Genomic DNA, 23,923 nt, shown 5'->3' with positions numbered 1-23,923 from the left:
CATCTGTACAGGACCTCACGTTAAACAGCTTCGAACAACTGTGCATCAATTATGCCAATGAGTATCTCCAATGCTTTTTCAATAAGATCATTTTCAAGGAAGAACAGGTAAGTGGTTCCTGATCTAATTTACCTCTTGGTCATTGTGTATGTTATAGCAAGGAAATGACATCACAATAGTTGCTGTCATCCCAAGGATGAATACAACCGAGAGCAGATCGCATGGCAGGAAATGCAGTTCAGTGACAACCAGGCCTGCATTGATCTCATCGCAGCAAAGCCTCATGGGATACTTAAAATCCTTGATGACCAGAGCTTGTTCCCTCAGGTACTCAATTTGTGTGTCAAAATCCTTTTATTAGTGATCATTCGTTTTAGTACCCATTCAGTATAAATTAAAAACCAACAGGAAAAAAATTGGCTGAATTAATAGTCTGTTGTGAAATCCTGTGCTGTGTGTGTTCCCTCATGAAACATTAATAACACTGCAAGCCACTTTAGATCTCCGTAATAATACCAAGTGGGCGTCACAAAGGTGGGCATGGGAAGGTTTTACTGTATATCAAGCCTCTGTTCTACCCTGAACCAGAGTGGCATCTAACCCTAAACCCTGACACATGATGATACTCTTCCTTATAGTCATGTGCCAGTGGTAGACTTTCATTACCTTTGCCTTTTGTTTGTAACTTTTGTTTGATCCATTTATATTGGTTGTTGAGTTATGGCTAACTGATCATACATAAAAACCATATTCTTACCAAAAATTGACATGGTATTGATGACTCTGGCACATTTGTTTGTGCGTGACTGGTACATTGGTTTACGCACGACTCTGGTGCATTGGTTTATGTATGATTGGTAAAATCTCAGTAATATTTATATGTTTGTTATGGTAAATGGTAAATGGACTGCATTTATATAGCGCTTTTATCCAAAGCGCTTTACAATTGATGCCTCTCATTCACCCTGTTAAGATCTCAGTAATATTTGTATTTTGTTAAGATCCCAGTAATTGTATTTCGTATTCATGATTTTGGTAAGAATTCAGTAATATTTATTTGCTTCAAATTTATTTGATCTCTGAAAAGTGTTTCTATAATACAATATCTGTTACCAGGCAACCGACCACACCTTCCTTCAAAAGTGTCATTATCACCATGGCAACAACCCCCTTTACTCGAAGCCAAAGATGCCCCTCCCCGAATTCACCATTAAGCACTATGCAGGAAGAGTCACCTATCAGGTAGATCTGAATGCGTAAATATCAGCTGAAATATTTCAGTTGACGTGTAAAAAAATTCTTATGCCCTTTCAGTGTTTCACTGTAGCTGAGCATTCTGTTCTGGAAATGCTTTGCAGGTCTACAAGTTTCTGGACAAAAATTATGATCAGGTTCGCCAAGAAGTTCTTGATCTCTTCGTTAACAGCAAAAACAAGGTAAGGTGGTCGGGAGGCAGTGGGGGAGGGGGGCGTCACACACATCCATTTCTCAGATTGCAGGTGATGAAAGAACAAAAGCCCACGGATGTATTTCCTGCCCCCAGTTAGGCATTATTCACATACAGGGCCACATGGCCCCACCTCTCCCTGCTGCAGGTACCCCTGTGTGATGCGCTAACCGGTGAAACGTCTCCCCTTGACTTTGCGCTCTCCTCAGATGGTGGCCAATCTCTTTGCGAACCACGCGGAGTTCCTCAGCCAGCAGAAGACCCACGCGAGGAAGAGCAGCACGGTGACGCGCCGCCATCAGCCCTCCACCGCCGCCGCCAAGTTCCAGCAGTCCCTGCTGGAGCTGGTGGAGAATATGGAGAGGTCTCTGTTTTACGCTCTGTTCTCCAGCCTAACCTTACTGATTTTGGAAAATAAAATGTATTAAAGTGACCCAAGGCATTTTGTCAGTGCTGGCCATTCTTTGCTTCATGAAGGTTTGTTCTCACATCAGCACTGTAAGAACATTAAAATATTGTAAGATATCTTCCAGTACTGGAGCCTGCAAGGTTAAGTGAGTAATATGGAAAAACTGATTTCTTCTCCACTTCACACTTTCACTCATCACTGTTTGCCTCTCTTTCTCTTCAGGTGCAACCCATTTTTTGTACGCTGCATAAAGCCAAACAATAAGAAGGTATTTTGCTTTGTTAATAGGTTATTTAAAAATCGCGTCTATAACACATGGCAGTATGATGGAAGTCATCCTGCGCTATCCGTCCTTACAGGAGCCCGGCATATTTGATACGGAGCTTGTCAGCGCTCAGCTACATTACTCTGGGATTCTGGAAACCGTCCGTATCCGAAAGGAGGGCTATCCTGTCCGCATTCCGTTTGAAATTTTCCTGAACAGGTATGAGGCCAACCCTCAGGAGAAAGAGCATGATGCGGATGGATTTAATGTTGGGGGAAAGTTAATGGCAGTTTGTGTGAGAAAGACATAGAGAGAATCTTTAGCAGATTCAAACGCAAAGATGTAGAGGTTGTAGAGAAATTTTGCAATAAAATGACATAAATCAGTGGTAACCACCCATGTTCCTGGAGATCTACCATCCTATAGGTTTCCTCTCAAACCCTAACAAAGCACATCTCATTCAACAGCTAGAGATCTTCTTGATGTGCTAATTAGTAGATTCAGGTGTGCCAAATTAGGGTTGAAATGGAAACCTACCGGATGGTAGATCTCCAGGAGCAGGGTTGGTTACCACTAACATAAGTATGTTCTCTGTGGGGTCAGGGGTGTCCTGTGTGTTTGTACTGTTGTGCAGGTGTGTGTGGGGGTGGGTTGTTTGTTCTTTGTGGGGTCAGGGGTGTCCTGTGCTCTCCAGGTACAAGGCCCTGCTGGGCCTGAAGCAGCCTCCCCCACCAGATGGAGAAAACTGCGTCATCATGCTGAGTAAAATCTGCCCCCTCAAGAAGGGGGCTTACCAAGTGGGCGTCACAAAGGTGGGCATGGGAAAGTTTTACTGTATATCAAGCCTCTGTTCTACCCTAAACTGGCATGGCATCTAACCCTAAACCCTGACACATGATGATACTCTTCCTTATAGTCATGTGCCAGTGGTAGACTTTCATTACCTTTGCCTTTTGTTTGTAACTTTTGTTTGATCCATTTATATTGGTTGTTGAGTTATGGGTAACTGATCATACATAAAAACCATATTCTTACCAAAAATTGACATGGTATTGATGACTCTGGCACATTTGTTTGTGCGTGACTGGTACATTGGTTTACGCACGACTCTGATGCATTGGTTTATGTATGACTGTGGTGCATTTGTTTGTGTATGACTGGCCCATTTGTTTGCGCATGACTCAGCACATTTGTTTGTGTATGACTGGCCCATTTGTTTGCGCATGACTCAGCACATTTGTTTGTGTATGAATCTGGTGCATTTGTTTGTGTATGACTGGTCCATTTGTTTGTGTATGACTGGTCCATTGGTTTGTGTATGACTCTGGTCATTTGTTTGTGTATGACTGGCCCATTTGTTTGTGCATGACTCAGCACATTTGTTTGTGTATGACTGGTCCATTGGGTTGTGTATGACTCTGGCCATTTGTTTGTGCATGCCGGCTGCATTGGTTTGTGTATGACTCTGGTCATTTGTTTGTGCATGACTGGCGATGTGTTAATGCCCCTGCTGTAGATCTTCATTAAGGAGGAGGTGCACCAGCTGCTGGAGAGTAAGAGGGACAGGGTGATGCACATCGCTGCTCTCACGCTGCAGCGCTACACCCGCATGTTCTTCGTCCACGCTCGTCTCCTCCCATGAAATCTCAGGCCCGCTTTGCCCACTGCCGGGCCTCCTCGCCAGTCCCCGCCACAGGGTCCGCCCCTTCTCCCCACCTGCCCCGCCCGCCACAGGTTCTGCCCCTTCTCCCCACCCGCCCCACCACTGTCATCAGGCCACTCTTCTGGCTCTCAGGGAATTCTGGGATTGCGCTAAGCACACCACTGCTTTTTTAGAACCCCCTTACCTCTCCACTCTTCATGTTTCTCATGTTTCCTAAATTCTCCCCCTTCATATTTCTTGCAGGAAGCGTTATGTGAAGATGAGGGCAAGCCTGGTCAAGTTCCGCTCTCTCATCCTAATGTACATCAACCGCAAGAGATACATCAGGGTATGCAACCCCTGCCCACCTTCAGGGTCACAGTTGCCATTTTATCTTTGTTGAGTTAGTATAGTCAGTTGTATGTGCTCATAATCTTAATTAACATGGCCATGGTATTGTCATCAATAATTACCTCATCTTTTTCAGCTGAAATTTGAGGCAAGAAGACAAGAAGAAGAAGAAAGGATGAGAAGAGAAATGGTAATGGTAGTGTTGGTGGTAATGTGTGAATGGTAACGCGTGGGTCGTAATGGTCGCATGTGTTCTATGCCTTGTGTTGGTTCAAAATGGCTCTTTTTCAAAATGGTTGTTTGTTTAAAACTGTTTCAGCTTGAAATGTGTCATGTGATGTCCTTGCAGGAGTTAAGCAGGAGAGAAGTGATCAATGTGACACACCTGGTCATTCCTGCAGACCTGGGTGCATTACTGCAGGCTATAGCAGGTCAGTGTGCACCTGGTTCACTCACAAAAGTGACTCACCAACGTGACCGCACACAACCATCTACAAATGCCAAAGATCTAACTCAAACACCAGATTGAACTCAAATGTCAAAACGTACTTGTAGATATACCTTATAGTCAGGAAACATGTATATCTGTCTATATATCTATCTTCTATAAGTTAGCTGCATTAGATATGCATATGAAAATAATAATTTCTATATTATAATGAACTGGTATCTGCTGTATTTTTATTGAAATGCAGTTGGATTTTGCATTACACAGAATATAAAGTATATATTTGCAATAGGGTTGTTTATATTTGACAGAATAAATGGTACATGTTTGCAATAGAGTCGTTTGTATTTTGCAGTATATTGTGTATATATCTGGTTGGGCTTGTTTGTATTAGGCAGTGTATTGTGTATATATCTGGTTGGGGTTGTTTGTATTTGGCAGTATATTGTGTATGTATCTGGTTTGGGTTGTTTGTATTTGGCAGTATATTGTATATGTATCTGGTTTGGGTTGTTTGTGTTTGGCAGTATATTGTATATTATCTGGTTGGTTTTTGTATTGGCAGTTATTGTGTATATATAGTATTTGGTGTTTGGTTGTTTTTGTATTTGGCAGTATATTGTATATATATATATCTGGTTTGGGTTGTTTGTTGTTAAGGGGGCACTGAGCTGCACTCAGACTGCCTGGCCTTGGTCCAAGCCCCCAGCATACAGCTGGGCCCGCAGCTCACTCTGCCACTGGACATCAACAACTTCCCCATGTCAAAATACGTCCAAATCCATTTCAGGGTAAGCAAGAAGCTACACATGCTATCATATAATTTACAGCTTGTAAATTAAGCTACACATGCAATCATATAATTTATAGCCTGTAAATTATGCTACATGTGGTATTATATATATATAACATGTGATTTAAGCTGCATGTGTTTTGATATAGATTGTGTGTGTGTGTGTGTGTGTGTGTGTGTATGTATGTATGTAACCAATTCAGTCGTGATCTGCAGGAGCCTAAATTCGGGATGCTTACTGCCCCCCTGGAGATGCCACTGACCCGTGTGGAGGAGAATTTGAGACAGGAAGCTCTCAGTGCGTTCATAATGGTAAGAGCCCCACGTGGTCCCCCTTTGCCAGTAAACTTGAAGGCACCTGAATGTCTAATTCCCTGCTTGCTTTGTGCTCCAGGTGTTGAGGTTCATGGGTGACCCCCACCTGAACGGGGCCCAGGAGAACCTCTTTGGGAACTACATCATTCAGAAAGGGCTGTCTGCCCCGGGTCTAAGGGACGAGATCCTCTCTCAAATAGCCAATCAGGTGTGGAGGAACAGCAACCCCATGAACGCGGAGAGGGGCTGGCTCCTGCTGCTGGGGTGCATCAGCGCCTTCGCCCCGTCCGCCAAGATGGAGAAGTACCTCCTGAAGTAAGAACTGCACCCTCCTTTCTCAGGGTTAAGGCCTGGAACATACTGTACCCTATGTAAGTACGCAAACACAGATGCAGAACACTAGCCTGAATCCTGCTCCCCTCCCCCCCACCCCCTCCCGGATGTTGGCAGGTTTGTGTCGGATTACGGCTGCGATGGCTACCAGGCCATGTGCCAGCACAGACTCATCCAAGCCATGCAGAAATCCCAGCATGGTCCCGAGACCGCCCGGACCTATCCGCTGTCTCTGCTGGAGTGGACGGCCAATCGGAAAAAAGCAAGCATGGTGCTCCAAGTGCACTGCTTTGACGGTGAGCGTTTTGGTGACCAAGCATCAGATCATTCAGGGGTTAGTGCTGTAAAGCAAGAAAAGTAACTTAATAAATCTGCTTATATGTACAGCCTCTGGAAACATAATTGTACAAGCTGGACTTTGCTTTGGAGTTCTTGAAGTGTAGTTTCTTGCTTTAGACCGGTGTTTCCCAACCGGTGTGCCGTGGCAATCTGGTGTGCCGTCAGGTGTGCCGTGTAAAAATTTTTAATGTTCAAATGAATTAAAAAAAACTTAAAAGAACAAATCCCATTCACAAAAGCCAAAATAAATGCAATTAATATGCATATTCGTTAAGTGAAACCTCAAAAGAACACTTTAGGCCCACTGTTGACACGTCACATCGACATCAGTATGCCACTCACTTTTGAGTGGTGTGCCCCGAGATTCCGCAAATTTGGAAAGTGTGCCTCGGCAGGAAAAGGGTTGGGAAACGCTGCTTTAGACCTCAAACTCCTGAATGCTTTTATCCGCCATTATGAAGCCAACAGGCCACCAGAAACCTCTGGAAGTATCTAAAATTTCCTTCATCACGCTGCCTGGCCCAACAGAAAACGTTCTTTTTTTTTTTTTAAACTCCAGAACGTGATCTATCCCTTTATTCACTATTAAGGCAATGAGGTGTGAGGTAATGGAACTGGACTCCTCTCATTAATGTAGCAGCTGCGGTAACGTGTAACACTATCCACCACCTCATCTGTGCCCATCATCCTCAGGATGCAGAGGTTCCCTGAGCAGTGCCTGTGTGAAGCAGTAGATTTTCTGTTGTGGCTGTAGCTTAACCTCGTCATTTACAGACGTCTTGTTCCCAGTGTGTCTACTTTACACTTTTTAATGGAAGATTTAAATGCTTTGATTACACATTAATTTTAACTTTTTAAAGGAAGAATTAAATACTTTGATTACACATTAATTATAACTTTTTAAAGGAAGAATTAAATACTTTGATTACACATTAATTTTAACTTTTTAATGGAAGAATTAAATACTTTGATTACACATTCATTTTAACTTTTTAATGAAAGAATTAAATACTTTGATTACACATTCATTTTAACTTTTTAATGGACAAATTAAATACTTTGATTACACATTCATTGTAACATTTTAATGGAAGATGATTTAAATACTTTGATTACACATTCATTGTAACTTTTTAATGGAAGATGATTTAAATGCTTTGATTACACATTCATTATAACTTTTTAATTGAAGATGATACAATGCTTTGATTACACATTCATTTGAACTTGTTTTTGGACGACTTAACGGCTGTGATTGTACATTCATCTGAGCTTTTTAATGGCTGATTTGAGTGCATTGATTGCACTGATTGAAAGAACAGTCTGTGATTGACAGTTCAGTCTGTTAGTTTGGGATCAGGAGACACCTCACACAGGGTGAAAAACAAGATAGAAACATCTCACCAGTTGTACTTTAAGCTCAACAGCGCCCCCCTCTGTTCACATTAGCGACTGTCGCTCTCCTCAGGGACTTCCTTCCTGTGTCCTGTGCACTCCTGGACCAGCGGAGAGGACCTTGCTGGAGACGTGCTGCAGCACAGGTACCGCGCCCGCCCCTCCTGTCGTAAAATGCCCCGCCCTTGGACAGCCATGCTCACTTGTCTTTGTTGTTGTTGAAGAAAAACATCAGCGAAAAATGTCAGCCCTCATGTTTAAAGAGAAGATGCACATCATATTTATGGGATCTAAATGGTTGTTTATTTCCTGAAAATCATGCTCCTGAAGATCAGCATAACCCTGGAAATACGTACAGTATACCATCCTGGAATTTTAAGTACACTAAAATTTTGCCAACTTAACTTTCTCATTCAGTGCACTCAACATGTATATTCAATAGTAGGCAAGTGTGCTGATTCTGGCATGGCCCCAGTGTTCACTCTGATGACTGGTCATGTGACCCTGCAGGGGCGTGTCGGAGGGCTGGAGGGGCTGTTCCGTTTTCATGAAGGAGCACGGTCAGTGGGCGGAGCTAGCGGGACATGATTATGTCATGGACCTTATCTCTGACCTGGAGCTGATTGCCAACTTCCCCAGGCAGAAGTCCTACTTCGTCCTCTCCTCTGAGGGGCCGTCCCGGACCAGGCCCAACGCCGGCCTGTGCGTGGGTGACCCTGCAGAGTGCCACACTCCTTCACACTGCGCCTCTAAAGCATTTTACACACTGCGTGGCTCTTACTGCCTGTTTCAGATGTTGTTGGTGTAGCTGTTTTTTTAAACACAAATGCCATAAGGGTATTTGAAAGAGAATAAGTTACATTGGATTACTGTACTTTAATAAGGCTCTTTTCATTCTTTTGTCTTTGCACTTCAGAAAAGCTTGGGTGCTTGTCATTAAATGACATTTTCAGACATGGTTTGCACTTTACTGTAGTCACATAATAAATCGTTAAGCTCATTGGGAAATTTATAAGCCAGATAAACATTTCCAGTGACAGGTGCAACTGGATTTGATCAGGAATGTGCTTGTATTGTTGAATTCAGCACTGTTTGAATGATGGTGTCTGCTGTTGAGATTAATAACACTCTTCTTTGGCATCCTCAGAGCTATGCTTGGGAGTGGGTTTGAGTCAGATGAGGATAGTCCCCTCTCCTATGCTGGGAGACACCAGACCCTGCCCAGCTCCAGTCTGCCTGATTCAGATGGGTACTTCAGCCACGGTGAGGCCTGGACACATGTACATGCACACACACACGCACAGGTGCATTAAATTACATTTCTAGACATGGTTTGCACTGCACTGTTACCACATAATAAATGTATACACACACACACACTCACACACACACACCCTATGCTTGACCTGAATTGCATCAGAAAACATCCAGCTGTATAACTAAAAAATGTAAGATGTGTTAGTCGCTCTGGACAGGAGTGACTGCTAAATGCCTAACATTGAAATATAAGTCAACACTTTGCCTCTCCTGACTCATTCCGTTCCAGTAGAGTCAGACAGCCTGAGCGAGGCCCCTACCCAGAAGGGCATGGACCGCTATCTGGACAGCCTGTTTGACCCGGTGCTCTCCGATGGCAGTGGGGTGAGGCCCAACTTAATCCTGCCTGTTTTCACTTTAAAAGCTCAGTACGCTGCTAATGTTTCTCTCTACAGGTTCACTTTTACATTTGAAAAGAATTAAGACGCATCCTATAAATGGCATTCGTATGAGGTGCTGATGACTCCACAGAGCGGGCTGTCGGGGGCGGTTAAAGGTACAGCGCTCGTGCACGCCTGCCGGAGGGCGTTCTAAGGGCCTGTGGAGTGCAGGGTGATTGTGTGCCCCGCGCATGGATCGTTTAGTCCTGTGTGCGTGCGCGGACTCGCGTGCTTCACAGCGCTTCTGTCAACACTCGAACCCCAGCGGCGGGCGGGTGATTAAATTACCGAGTTACCGTAATGCCCCCTGACCGGGGCTCTACCAAATATCAGAGCGGGGAAACTGTGTGACCCCGATCCGCCTCTGCTACGGGGCGGCCCGCGCCGACTGGTGATGCGATACCTCGCTTAGTCCTGCTGATTGATTGGATCATCTTTCCCGCAAGCTCTGACGCTCATTCGCCGAGCGACGGGCTACAATCACAGCTCATACACGAGGGAGTCCCTACAGTTCAAACTCAGAGCACCAGGGCGTCTGGGTCCTGCAGGGCCACCATCTCAGTCACCTGACACAGGAGTGACTACGGTTGCGTCGGGGGTGGTGTGGGGTCTGAGGGTCGGGTGCGAGGATGGTGTGTGGGGGTGTGAAGGTTTCTGGCGTGCAAGGGGTTGGGTTGGGGCGTATTGTGAGGGTTTTGTGAGTGCAGGTGGTCTGGGTGGGGGTTGAGGTCTGGTGTGAGGTGTGTGTGGTTGGGGGGAGGGAGGTGTGGAGGTGAGGGTGTTGGTGGGGCGGTTGAGGGTTTTGGGTGTGAGGTGTGTGTGGGTGTGGGGTAGTGTGAGGTTTTGGCGGTGCGAGGGGTGTGTGTGGGTGGGGCGGGTTTGAGGGTTCTTGGGGGTGTGAGGGTGTGTGTGGGTTGGGGGGGAGTGTGAGGGTTTGTATGTATGTGTATGTAGGTGGGGGTGGGTTGTGCGGCAGTGCTGGCCTCCTCGCCCCCCTGGTCAGTTTTGGCAGGAAGGCATGCATCTCTTAGGGGGTATAAGGTACTCTCCCGGGGACAGATTGATTTCCCGCCGGGTCGGTCACCGCAGGCGTCCTCTGTTCCTCACCGCCGCGCGCCTCTTTCCGGAAGGATCGGGAGAAAGCCGCCAGCGTGTCCGGCAGGATGAAGGGAGCCGGGGGCATCGGAGCGGACGGCCGAGAGCGGGGGTGGGCCGGGCCCAGCGGGTCCCACCCCCAGGCGCCGATGCCGGGAGGTGAGTTTGGCCTGTGGCCTGTCCCCCTGGAGCTCAGCTCAGCTCTGAATAATGCATGCAGCCCAACCAGTGTGGAGCTCGTCCAGACCCAGCTACGCTAGCCCGTCTTTACCTGCTCAGCCATCTCCGTACACCTAGATTACAAAAAACGTTCCTATTTACGTTTTTAAAACAAGTACAGGAGCGAATTTTTTTTCCCTCTAAAAACAAAATTCCTGTCTGTTTATTTTGGTGATTGCGCCAAACTGAATTTGTGAAGGGAAAAGGCCATTTAATCCACTGTGAATATGTGTTCTAAAAAATAGATTTAATCCACCACAAACATATATGTTCAGAAATACAGATTTAATTTGCTGTGACCGTATGTTCAGAAAGACAGAGTTCAGAACGGATTTAATCTGTCACAAGTGTGTTCAGGAAGTAAGATTGCAGTAATAAACGGGAATGGCCCGATTCAGGATTCTAGGGCAGTTTCATGCGGGATGGTAATCTATTTGATAATGCTTCAGTAGTCTTTCTTTCTAAATCATGTGCATGTTCTGACAGCAAGGTGTATTATTATGGTGAAATATTGGTGTTATTTGTATAATTTTGGTGCACTTAATTATAGTGATACATTTCTTTTTAGATTGATGTTGATTCATCTACCATCATAAATAATTGATATGCTTTTTAACATAATATTATAAGATTATTGCCAGTTTAATACGTTTCAATGTTTGAATATTTGTAAGACTAACCATGGTATATATATGTCGTATATATATGTTCAATTTCTGGGGACGGTACTCAGTGTCTGACTCTAACTGTAGACTCTGGGGACAGTACTCAGTGTCTAACTCTAACTGTAGACTCTGGGACAGACCTGTCTGACTCTAACTGTAGACTCTGGGGACGGTACTCAGTGTCTGACTCTAACTGTAGACTCTGGGGACAGTACTCAGTGTCTAACTCTAACTGTAGACTCTGGGGACAGTACTCAGTGTCTGACTCTAACTGTAGACTCTGGGGACGGTACTCAGTGTCTGACTCTAACTGTAGACTCTGGGGACAGTACTCAGTGTCTGACCTTTGACCTTGGGACCTGTGTGTAACCCTCAGCTGTGCAGGTACTGCCTGTAATGGGAGGCAGAATGCCAGGAATGCCAGCAGCTTCAACAGCCTCCAGTACGCCCAGCCCACCCGATGCATCTGCTACGCCTGCCACGCCCGTTGCATCCGCTACGTCCATCACCCCCACTACACCTGGTATGCCTGCCACAACAGGAATGGCAGGAATGCCCGCTGTACCAGGAATGCCCATTGTGCCAGGAATGCCGGGAATGCCAGCTGTACCAGGAATGCCCGCTGTTCCAGGTATGAATGAGCTCATTCTGCTGTCCTGTTTCCCTGCCCAAAATTAGAGGACAGATGTTGCATGGGCAGAGATTAGTGGTATGACGAACTCATTTGTGTTATTAGTGTTAGTGTTATTATTAGCCTGTGTGTGTGCACGTACGTATGTGCATGTGTGTGTGTGTGCGTGCGTGCATGCGTGCGTGCGTGTGTACGTGCATGCGTGCGTGTGTGCATGCGTGTGTGCGTGTGTGCGTGTGTGCGTGTGTGCGTGCGTGTGTGTGTGCATGCGTGTGTGCGTGTGTGCGTGCGTGCGTGCGTGCATGCGTGTGTGTGTGTGTGCATGCGTGTGTGCGTGTGTGCGTACGTGCATGTGTGCATGCGTATGTGTATTCACTGAGAACAGGCTGAACCCTTAAACAGGCCAGAGAGTGATGTGACGTGTTCAATGAGGTAACGAGGTTAGCCGTCGTCTCTTTCCTCAGGGTCAGAGCAGAGTGTGATGGATCAGCAGCAGCAAGCTCTCATCAACCAACAAGCCATTATTCTGGTCTGTAGCTTTTCCAGACAGCCATCTCTCCATCTCCCCATCTTTCCATCTCTTCATCTCTCCATCTTTCCATCTCTGCATCTCTCCATTGCTTCATCTCTCCATCTCTCAATCTCTGGATCTCCTCCACTGTCCATCCTTCCATCACTTCATCTCTGAGGATATTAATCTTTCAATGTCCTTCTCTCCATCTCTTCATTCCTTCAGACATTCAGCTGCGCTTAGCCACAGCACATGTATTGACACTTTCTACACATTGTGGAATGTGCAGTGTGATTTACATTTGGTCGTAGGCGTTTTCCCAAGCGCCATTCTTATTAAATATTCATGCTTTATCATGGGAATAGACCATTCAGGCCATATTAACTCATTATTTGTTTGCTGATAATGTGTGTATAATGAAATACTTGCAGCTACCTCACGCTGACACACTCAGGCAAAGTGAGACCTAACTGCTGGATGACAGCACTATTTCAGAGATGCAGTGAACAAGCTTCTTTCGCTTGGTTCTGTGCAGGCACAGCAGATGACCATGCAGGCTTTGGCCCTGCAGCACCAGATGTACCCCCCAGTCGGACTCCCCCCGGGGCCCCCCATGGCCAACCCCTATGCCAGCTCCTACGCCAGCCCCCAGTTCCAGCACTACCCGCCTGTGGCCACAGCCCCTCTGCCCCGAGCCACAGTAAGTCTGTGCTGGTTCTGACCCCTCTCAAACATGTCTTATTTACCGTATGTGTCAGGGATTGGGTGCAGTGTGTATGTGTGTGTGTCAGGGACCAGGTGCAGTTTGTGAGGTGCAGTGTGTGTGTGTGTGTGTGTCAGGGATGATGTACAGTGTGTGTTTAGGCTCTATACTGTCTGATGGATACATTTTTGTATTTAAGCTCATTATTCAACACATTTCCAGAGTACTTTAAATCAAATAAAATGGCGGCTTGTCCTGTTAAGGCACTGTTCTAGTGCATGGATGGGCCCCACAGCCTGGTATCTGTTAAGGCACTGTTCTAGTGCATGGATGGGCCCCACAGTCTGGTATCTGTTAAGGCACTGTTCTAGTACATGGATGGGCCCCACAGCCTGGTATCTGTTAAGGCACTGTTCTAGTGCATGGATGGGCCCCACAGTCTGGCATGTGGACTTCAGAGAGCTGGGATTACAGTGTCTTGTCATGCACCAGCACCCCCTGCTGATTGATGAGATGCTCACATGTCTACTTGTTAAGCTGCATAAAGTATTGTCCTCTGACTCTTGTCTAAGGAAACCCAACTCCAGCGCTATACGGAGTAACGTGATACGATATGGCGTGATACGGTGTGGCGTGATATGGAGTGGTGCGTCCCTCTGAGGACACTCACTTGATGCTTGTCTGCTAGCTGACTTAGTTCTTTTCACCGATGCTCTTATTCTGCACCCAGTTTCGAAGCTCCTGGTACTCTGAGTTCTTTTACTGCAGTATATGCAGATTCTGCTGTATGTTCGTGTGACTGAAAACAATGGGAGTTTAAAACTGAAAATCCCATCTTTGTTTTTTTGCAGACCAAACCTATTAGTAGTTACTCCTACGAACCACCAGCGCCTACATCTTATGTGCACAAGGACCAGTCTGGATACCAGAGAGGTGAGAACATCAGCCCGGACACACACTTAAATACAGTAAGTATGTCTTCACCTCCCCTGGCCAGGGAACTAACGCCTTCATAGTGCTGTAATAAGGTAATGTAGATGTAATCAGACATAATGTACTGGTGGATGAAAGCTGTGGTTTGGGGGTGTACTGGTGAATCTGGGCTGTGTGTTTGAGGGTGTACTGGTGAATATGGGCTGTGTGTTTGAGGGTGTCCTGGTGAATATGGGCTGTGTGTTTGGGGGTGTACTAGTTAATGAGGGCCATGGATTTGGGGTTAATATACAGAGGCTCTTCTCCTCATGTAGTGTGATGTGTGTCCTCTTCTTTTCTTCATTGTTTTTGCTGCTGTTTCCTCAGGCCCAACCCGCTCAGCCCCTCCTGAGGATGTGGTGAAATCCTCTGTCTCAAACTCAGAGTACATCGAGCCCAGCCAGAACATCAAGCACATCATCAAACAGTACCAGCCTTCTGTTGCAGTGCAGCCCGTAGAAATCCACAGGTAAGGTAGAAGCATGTCTGATTCTCGCTGAAATGCAGCTGCAGGTAAATGTTCAGTTTTTACCTTTTATCCACACAGGAAGGAACCCAAAGTGTTCGCAAAGAAGCCAGATCCTCATGATGAGGCCATGACAATCCTGAAGGGACAGATGAGTTCTCAGCCTCCACAGGTACTGAAACCACTGTGACTTACTGCCAGCATGATGTCATATAATACCTATGAGGTACTGAGAGCACAGGGGCCTACTGCCAGAATGATGTAATAATATACCTGTGAGTGACTGAGAGCACAGGGGCCTACTGCTAGCAGTACAATACTTAATTTTTTTTAGATAGAGTCTAACTATACAGCTGGATATTTGCTGAAGCAGTTCTGGTTAAGCACTGACACAGAGGAACTACAGCTGCTTCCCACCTGGGAATCAAGCTCACAGACTCTGAGTTACAAGCCCAGTTCCCTAAACATTATGATACAGTTTGTACACTTCTTGTGAATCTTTGTGGAGGTCATGGAAATCCTCATGCGTTTTTCCCATTACTCATCAGAAAAAAAAGCCCCCCACCTCCTCCGCCCCCCCTGCCCTGCCCAAGGAACATAAGGAGGAAGCCAGAGCCAGTAGACCAGCCAAGAGCATCAAGGTGAAGTCCCAGCCCCCCATGCCTGCCAACTCCCAGAGGGCCCCATTCCCGGCACCAGGTGAGCACAGGGAGTGGCGTAGCAGCTGAAAGTGCATTGTGATGCATTGTGATGACTGAGGGATCCGTGTGTGTTACAGTGTCCAGGGAGCTCCCGATAGAGGAGGAGTCCATTCAGACGGAGCTCCACAGGAGGGCCAGCGAGGAGCACTATACGTACACCAATGTGCCCTGGAAGATCTACCTCAGGAAGGAGGTGAGCCACCTCCTGCTGTGCTCTGTCTGTGGGACTCACCAGCCCTCAGTCAATCACCTCATTTTATCATCTCATCCGATCACCTTGTCTAATCACCTCAGCCAATTACCTCATCCAATCACCCTAGCCAGTTGCCTCATCCAGTTACCTCAGCCTATCAGCTCACCCAATCACCTCATCCATTCACCTCAGCCTGTAAGCTCAGTCAACCACTTCAGTCAGTAGCCTCAGCCAATTGCCTCGTCGTCCAGAATGCATCAGTATTTTAGGTTCAGTGCGCTTTTTCAAACTCAAGAGAGTCATAATCAAATGAGGTTCTCTTCTCAAATGTATTTGTATGTTCCATGGACCTCTTGCTGCTTTTGGCAGACTTATAAACAAGACAGTACACTTTTGAGATGCTGACACTATGTAATCGCCATGTCTTTGTTTGTTGCAGGTTTTCTACCCAAAAGACAGCTTTAACAATCCTCTGGTTCTGGACCTCATATTCAGACAGGTACCTTCCTAAGTGGCCCTCAGCTGTGTTTCATTGTTCTAAGGTTATTTATCAGAGGTTTAATATCTCATTTAGCTTCTGCATTGCTGTTCCCCATCACTGCTCACGTCTGTTTTCCTCATCCAGATTGTCCACGACACATTTTCAGAGGCCTGTATTCGTATCACCACGGATGAAAGACAGAAAATGAAAAAGCTGTTTGGTAAGAACCATAACAAGGATACAGCGAATGTAGATGCTTTACTCAGATAGTAAGCATAACCTTCAGAGGAACTGTGGAAACCTATTAAACACTACAATTAAACTAGTGAGCCTTGAACTATGCTGTATGGTAGATTATAAGAAACGAGGTTGTATGGTAGCACAAGGTGTAGTATGAGTGCTGTTTGTCTGTGTGACAGTGGAGAATCAGATTGAGCAGAACTCTGCTACTCAGGATGAGGGAGTGAAGAAGAAGGTCGTTTCTGCTGCCAGGGACTCCTGGGAGATTTATTTCTCTCGTCTCTTCCCCGCCTCGGTGAGCTGGGCTTTCGGCTTTTATGACTCTGTATTTATACGTATGGCGTGTATGTGTGTGTATATGAAATGCTAATATAGTGTATGTATATAGTGTATGCTTTCCTTTGTCCTTGAACTGTGCCTTATGGGTCTGTGTGTGTGTGTGTGTGTGTGCGCACGCGTGTGTGTGTGTATGTGTGTGTGTGTGTGTATGTGTGGTGTGTGTGTGTGTGTGTGTGTGTGTGTGTGTGTGTGTGTTTGTGGTGTAGGGCAGTGTGGGTACTGGGGTGCAGGTCCTGGCTGTGTCACACAGAGGAATTAAGCTGCTGAAGATGGTGAAGAGCAGCTCCTCAGATGCAGATTACTTCAGGGTCCTGCGGCCCTACAGGTACCTGTGAAAGACCTGCAGCACTAGTGCCCGCATACCCAGAATGCCACAAACACATACACCCACAAACTGAGAACCCAACAAACCCACAAATCCAGAACCCCACAGACCCACAAACACATACACCCACAAACTCAGAACCCAACAAACCCACAAATCCAGAACCCCACAGACCCACAAACACATACACCCACAAACTCAGAACCCAACAAAACCAGATGCCCACAAACACATGCACCCATATCCACAGCCAAAGCTGCCTAAACACACAGTGATCATACTGCGGGATTTTTGATTATTTTTCTGCCTGTCTCTGTTTTTTTAATATTTCCCAGCTATGCAGACATCATGTTTGTTACAATCCCTTCCAAGAACATGCTGGAGTTCAATCTGACCAATGAGAAGCTTATCCTGTTTTCCGCCAAAGCGCCACAGGTGAAGACAATGATCGACTTCTTCATCACCGAGCTGAAGAGGGTGAGCCGGGGTGGATGGGATGCCGATGCCCACGCAATTAAAACATGAATGCAACACAGCATGAACAACAATAGATCTGTGCGTGGAAACGAAAGTAACGCTGCCTCTCCCTGCTCTGCTGTAGGACTCAGACTATGTGGTCGCGGTGAGGAATTACATCACAGACGACAGGACTCTGTTGAGCTTCCACAAGGGTGACATCATTCGCTTGCAGACCATGGAGGGTCTGGAGGAAGGTAAGCTGCTTTTGGATATGAAACTGATTATTATTTTTTAGTATCACACCAGTGTGTCTCATGATCGGTATTATGATAATAGCTCAAAGAAATTAGTGATGGGTCATTCGCTAACGAACACTCTTTTTGAAGGGAACTTTTGTGTAAGCATATTGAGTTTTCTTAGTGAATGATTGTTATGGCTATTTGTGTTTGTCATTATTGTTTCCTCCTGAGGAGGCACATGTGGAGAAAATATTAGTGAAAGAATGTCAACCTGGTGCAGCCTGAAGCATAAAATGAGAGAAAAATAAGTTTTGTAAATTGTGCCTTTGGAGAGTGTGGGAGGTTGTCAGTTCACTACAAACTGAACTTTCACAGGACAGCACTATGGCTGCATTGTTAGAAAGAAGGTGATGCTCCTGGAGGACTTGCGAAAAGACACATTAGACTTTGGTGGGTCCGTGTGACTACCTAGCATGGACTGCTTTCAGTCTGTGTGATCTGCTAGCATGGAGTACCTTCAGTCTGTGTGACCTGCTAGCATGGACTACCTTCAGTCTGTGTGACCTGCTAGCATGGACTACCTTTAGTCTGTGTGACCTGCTAGCATGGACTACCTTCAGTCTGTGTGACCTGCTAGCATGGACTACCTTCAGTCTGTGTGACCTGGTAGCATTGACTACCTTCAGTCTGTGTGACCTGCTAGCATGGACTACCTTCAGTCTGTGTGACCTGCTAGCATGGACTACCTTCAGTCTGTGTGACCTGCTAGCATGGACTACCTTCAGTCTGTGTGACCTGCTAGCATGGACTGCCTTTGGTTTGCGTACCTCTCTAGCATGGAATGCCCTTCATGCAGACAACTGTGCTTTTTGTGTTCAAACAACTCAAGCTGTGTGATGTCACTGTGCATTTACACAAGGCTTTTATTTTGTATAGAGACCATAACTCTAAATCAAACTCTCAATAGTTCAACATGGTTGCCTCTGCATCACATGACCCGTTATGCTAAATGAATTTTCTTTGAAATGACAGAAGCATCATCAAGGTTCTGTGGCCCTGTTGTCTTGCAGTGGTGACTGTGTGGTTTGTAGTGTGATAACATAACATATCATAACATATAACATGACATATCACTAAAAACATAACATAATCATGACATGACATAGCATTGCATTGTATATCATGACATTCATTTTTGCAGCTGCTCTTCTTCAAGTTTCTAGAAGGATAAAGAGCGTTGTTGGGTTCTCCTGCAACTGTTATCCTTAAGAACAAGTGCCACAGGCTCTGGATACTATGTGAAGTGGTTATTTCTGTCCTGGTTAGTGATGGTTATTATCTGCGGTTGCCTCTGTATCTCTGCCTGGTCCCTTTCACACTAAGGCTGGAAGTTTGGGGCCATTCACGGCCGTTCAGGAGTCTTCCCCGCCGAGTTCGTCCAGCCCGTTGCCCCGCCCGACTTTGTCAACCTCCCCGTGGACAGGAAGGAGGAGTCAAAGAGCAAGCAGGGTCAGGTCGCCGCGTCCGCTGCGGTTGCTGTGGCGATGGCTTCCACTGTGGCGGCCCACGAGTTGGACCGGTCCACTGAGGTACGAAACTGAACATGGCAACATTCCCATCGCATTAGACACACCTCTCATTTAAACACGCGTGTCATTTTTAAACACGCCTCTCATTTAAACACGCGTGTCATATTTTAACACACTTCTCATTTAAACATGTCTCTCATTTAAATATGCCTTTCCCATGTTAACATGCCTGTCTCAAATAAACACACCGGACTCATTTAAACATATGCTACGTATATAATCCAAAAAAATAGAAATGCACATTTTAATATTTTAAAATGAAGTGAAAATATAGTGCCACTTTTTGTTAGTAGTAATCCGGTGCCCGACTGGCTTCTCCCTCAAGGTGGCGCCAGCTGGCAGTGAATACGCAGATGACTTTAGTAATATGGAGGTGGATGAGAGGATTCTGCAGGACCCCCAGTACAACATGGTGGAATTTGCCAAGAAATACTTCAGAGAGGCAGTGAGAAAAAACAGGTTGGGTGTTAATTGCTGATGAAGATGATTGTTCATATTCTGCTCAAGGTCTCAGATTTGGTTCATGGATTTGTGATGTTTATGTTCTCATAGTGATTCATATAAACACAAGTCAAAGAAAGGAAACCCTAGGGAACCTGCTGATATGGTAAAGTTTTCTAAGGTAAGTAAGTTACTGTGCTTAAAATTTGTTTTCCACTTAAAAATATTGCTTGTAATATGTGTATGTGTATGTGTGTGCTTGTGTGTTGGAATTTATACATACTTTTTCACTATTTTCACAGAATTATTTTAGTGATAATTATTTTATGTCAATACTGGCATGCTGTTGTGAATTATATGAGTAACCTCCATTTTATGTTATGTTTGTCTGATTGAATGTATTCTGGACATTGCTGCCAACAGTCACCCATTCAGGAGTCTCTAATAGATTTCACTGATGACGCCATGAGCAAAGTGGCAGCGGACATTTTCCTGGGTAAGTGAGAGGTGTTGTTCAGCAGCAGTGTAGCGTAGCGTTTATGGAACCAGGATTGCATGTTTGATTCCCGGGTGAGGAATTGCCATTACACACTTAAGGAAAGGTACTTATCCTGAACTGCGTCAGTAAATCTCCTGCTGTGTAAAGGAATTGTGCTGTATGTAATGAATATAAGCTGTATACAGCACTATGAGAGCGTATGATAAATGCTGTAAACGTCAATGTACTCGCTACCTCCAGCCAGTACTTGTGAAATGGGACATTTGCTAACTTTGTCCTGAGATGGGCCTTTTTCCCCTGTCTCTGAATCTAAACACAGTAAGAAACATATTTATTTTCACTTGAAATGCCCAGTAGTCATGGTGGTGTTTATGAGGCAGGGCTGTGCTGTATTGTCAGTAATCAGGGTGGTGTTTATAAGGTAGTGATGCACTGTATTGTCAGTAATCAGGGTGGTGTTTATAAGGCTGGGCTGTACTGCATTATCAGTGACCATGGTGATGCTTATAAAAGACAGTTCTCTACTGTATGCCTGGCAGTTTCTCTCAGGGTATCCTCTATGCTCTGCTTGCAGCTATAATGAAGTTCATGGGAGACTACCCTCTGAAAGGGCAAACAGAGCAAGATGTAGTCTGCACCATCCTGAGGGTACGAGTCTCCCCAATCTCTTCTGCACAACTTTCATCACAATCACTCACAGTTACATGGACCTGGATTCAGCCTCAATTATCCTTCATTTTGACTGGAATGCTAATGTTTTTCTCACAATTTTTTGGCCAGTTGCAAACTTGCATGTGTGTATGGAAGTGAAATATAAGGATAATGGTTGATTGAATCCAGGCCATAGTTTGTGAAGAATTTAGTCCCCTTGAGAATGTTTTGTTTTGCAGCTGAGTGACATCACTGCAGTGTTCTGCAGCTCTGTGACATCACTGCACTGTTCTGCAGCTCTGTGACATCACTGCACTGTTCTGCAGCTGAGTGACATCACTGCACTGTTCAATAGCTCAGTGACATCACTGTATTATTCTGCAGCTCAGTGGGAAGCATGGACTAATGAAGGATGAAGCTTACTGCCAGGTCCTCAAGCAGATCACCGCCAACACCAGCTCCAAAACGTAAGCTGCTCACCAGAGGAGGAAGGTCTCCAGTCATGTCAGAGACTGGGGCTGTGTCTTACACGCATACTGTTCATACCATATGTACCTCAGAGTCACCTACCGTATGGAAACATGTAGTGTACTTACGACCTTGAGGCCTAATAAAATGAAACCCTAAATCTAGTGTGGAATCACTGGATTCCTGTCCTGCATCGTGTCCTAGAAGAGGAGGAGTGTAACTTGACAGCTGGTGTGATGTGCTCATCGAGCAGACAGAACGTAAATGCAGTGCCATTTTTCGGCATTCAGACACTGTGTGCACCCAACTCAGCACTCTGTCATGAAAGTAGATGCTATTGTGGTGCACATTGCTGTACTATACTCCATGTATTGAGAAGAATTGTAAGCTGCATGCACTGACCACGTCAGTATGAGCTGAAGGTTTGGACCTGATCTGAGGATGGGCGTGTGCACTCATTGTTCACTCATTGTGACATCATCCTCATGAATGTTCATGAGCCGGCCCGGCAGAGAACACAAAGTGGTTCTGAGTGAAAGGCTGCTGCTGTGATTGTATGCATATGCACAGTGTTTGTAACCCGACCGCCAGCCTCGTGTACAGTGTAGCGCTGGCGGCTCTGCGGGCGTGTGCTGACGCTCTGACTCCGTGTGGTGTGCAGGGACAGCTGTCAGAGGGGCTGGAGGCTGCTCTACATCCTGACCGCTTACTACCGCTGCTCCGAGGTGCTCAAGCCCTTCCTGTTCAAGTTCCTGCAGGACGTCTGCCGGACCCCTGGGGTGCACTACCAAGGTGCGCTTTCGCCTGGATGACATCGTTCCCCAGACCTGTGTGCTTTCATGGGCACCTAACATTTACAGAATAATCTATGGTTTGTGGCTGTGTCATGGCTTAGCCTATAAAAATAAATATTTTAGTCTCATATTTAGATGGAAAATCTTATTTCTGTAACTTTTGTGCTAAATAAAACAAAATATTGGCAATAAGGTGAGACATTAAAATATTTGCCAATGGGGTAAGAAAATTTTATTTGTCAAGCGAACAGTGACATAAAACAAGATAATTTTTCTACTTTTTGAGTCTTATCACAAGAGGACAACTCTTAAGACAGATTTTTTTGTATGGAAAGTTTTTAATGTGCTTGTCGGTGTTGGCAGGGATCGCTAAGGCTTGTGAGCAGAATCTGAGGAAGACCTTCAAGTACGGTGGGCGGGTGGAGTTCCCCACCAGTATGGAGCTGAAGGCGATGGTGGTGAGCACCCTGCGCTAGGCTCCCTCTCTGGGTGCGGTACAGAGCGCTCCCCTCTCCCCCCGGGGCTGACCCCTCCTCCTGTTCTCCTGTCCCCCACAGGCCGGCCGCAGTTCCAAGCGCCAGCTCTTTCTCCTGCCGGGCGGGATCGAGCGACATCTCAAAATCAAAACCTGCTCGGTGAGTCTCTGCAGGGCTACTGTACAGCATGTCCGCTGTTACCAGGGCGGTATTTGAGCTGTGGTCAGTACGGCGCGTGAGCTGTGAGCTGTTTCTGTCGCGTTTCAGATTTCTCTGGACGTGATTGAGGAGCTTTCGTACGAGATGGGCCTGTACAGACCAGAGGCCATGGATGAGTACGCCATCTTTGTGGTCACAAACAGAGGTGAGAGGAGCTTCTGTTCATGTGGGGGAGGAGAGAAGGGAAGGAGAGGAAAGCAGCGTGACTCAGTAAAAACCTCCCGCAGGCCAGAACGTCCGGCCCCTGACCAAGCGGGAGTACATCCTGGACATCGCCACCGAGGCCGAGCCCATCGACAGCAACTACAGCTTCTGGTTCCGGAGGGTGATCTGGGCCCAGCCGCTCAAGTTTGACAACGAGCTTTACGTCACCATGCACTACAACCAGGTACGACGCTCGTATGACACCTCCCCCAGCCAGCCAGTGAACACTCAGGGCCGGTTTAACCAGTGTGCGGCAGCCGTCGGCACTACAGCGGCCCACTGGCGGATGGCTGAGGCGTGGGATGGGGACTGACTGTTGGGAAAGAGTTGAACGGTCCTGCCGCTGGTGTACCACCATCTGACGCTGACTGCGCTCCGATAGACACTTTCTTTCCAGGACACTCCCCTTCACTCTCAAAACAGATGTGTTAAAAACTTTTAACACACCTCCATGTCTAGTTAAGGACAATTCATTGTGTTATTGTCAACCATTTGTGTTCTTTTGTAATAAATTGAATGTTTGTAACACAGAAGTAGCAACTTTGACAAAAAATGTGTTGAAAGTAACACAAAAGAAGTTACACAAAAAGTGTACTGGATATTAACGCATCCTTTTTGATATTGTTGTTGGCCTGTGCCTGTCATGATTGGGTGAAGGGGTGTAGAATCGGCGGGTTCTTTGCCTGTTGTCTTTCTGTGCGCCTCCTGCAGGTTGTGCCGGACTACCTGAAGGCTCTGCTGACTGTCCTGCCCCAGGGAAAGATGAGCGATCAGCACTTCCAGCAGCTCTCCAAGCTGGCTGCCCTGCAGCACCGCACCAAAGACAGCATCTACCTCCCCACTGTGTAGGTCTGCAGAGCTGCCTCACTCCTGTCACATGACAAGGGGCTCTTCTCACGTCACATGACA

At 46.1% G+C, this 23,923-nt stretch overlaps 1 protein-coding gene across 1 annotated transcript in view; it reads left to right on the top strand.

Annotated features, from left to right (window-relative positions):
• Positions 1–23,923, top strand: part of LOC135243685 (unconventional myosin-XV-like) — a 36,723-nt gene that overhangs the window by 9,695 nt on the left and 3,105 nt on the right. Inside the window, 48 exon segments of the mRNA XM_064315674.1 lie at positions 12–107; positions 196–327; positions 1,117–1,242; positions 1,359–1,436; positions 1,657–1,811; positions 2,079–2,124; positions 2,216–2,340; positions 2,816–2,933; positions 3,638–3,750; positions 3,980–4,112; positions 4,251–4,304; positions 4,464–4,545; positions 5,223–5,353; positions 5,572–5,667; positions 5,750–5,985; positions 6,121–6,299; positions 7,811–7,883; positions 8,248–8,439; positions 8,885–9,000; positions 9,287–9,378; positions 10,565–10,688; positions 11,790–12,044; positions 12,509–12,573; positions 13,091–13,255; positions 14,110–14,191; positions 14,558–14,699; positions 14,778–14,868; positions 15,245–15,395; positions 15,475–15,590; positions 16,030–16,089; positions 16,216–16,291; positions 16,491–16,606; positions 16,857–16,975; positions 17,311–17,452; positions 17,577–17,688; positions 18,049–18,123; positions 19,057–19,262; positions 19,588–19,721; positions 19,815–19,884; positions 20,127–20,199; positions 20,777–20,850; positions 21,238–21,320; positions 21,983–22,113; positions 22,479–22,573; positions 22,673–22,750; positions 22,859–22,955; positions 23,038–23,198; positions 23,726–23,859. Coding sequence (XP_064171744.1) covers positions 12–107; positions 196–327; positions 1,117–1,242; positions 1,359–1,436; positions 1,657–1,811; positions 2,079–2,124; positions 2,216–2,340; positions 2,816–2,933; positions 3,638–3,750; positions 3,980–4,112; positions 4,251–4,304; positions 4,464–4,545; positions 5,223–5,353; positions 5,572–5,667; positions 5,750–5,985; positions 6,121–6,299; positions 7,811–7,883; positions 8,248–8,439; positions 8,885–9,000; positions 9,287–9,378; positions 10,565–10,688; positions 11,790–12,044; positions 12,509–12,573; positions 13,091–13,255; positions 14,110–14,191; positions 14,558–14,699; positions 14,778–14,868; positions 15,245–15,395; positions 15,475–15,590; positions 16,030–16,089; positions 16,216–16,291; positions 16,491–16,606; positions 16,857–16,975; positions 17,311–17,452; positions 17,577–17,688; positions 18,049–18,123; positions 19,057–19,262; positions 19,588–19,721; positions 19,815–19,884; positions 20,127–20,199; positions 20,777–20,850; positions 21,238–21,320; positions 21,983–22,113; positions 22,479–22,573; positions 22,673–22,750; positions 22,859–22,955; positions 23,038–23,198; positions 23,726–23,859 — 5,600 coding nt within the window.

This window comes from Anguilla rostrata, chromosome 17 (genome assembly GCF_018555375.3).
Source record: "Anguilla rostrata isolate EN2019 chromosome 17, ASM1855537v3, whole genome shotgun sequence".
Lineage (NCBI taxonomy): Eukaryota > Metazoa > Chordata > Actinopteri > Anguilliformes > Anguillidae > Anguilla > Anguilla rostrata.
This window is presented reverse-complemented; position numbering and strand designations above follow the sequence as displayed.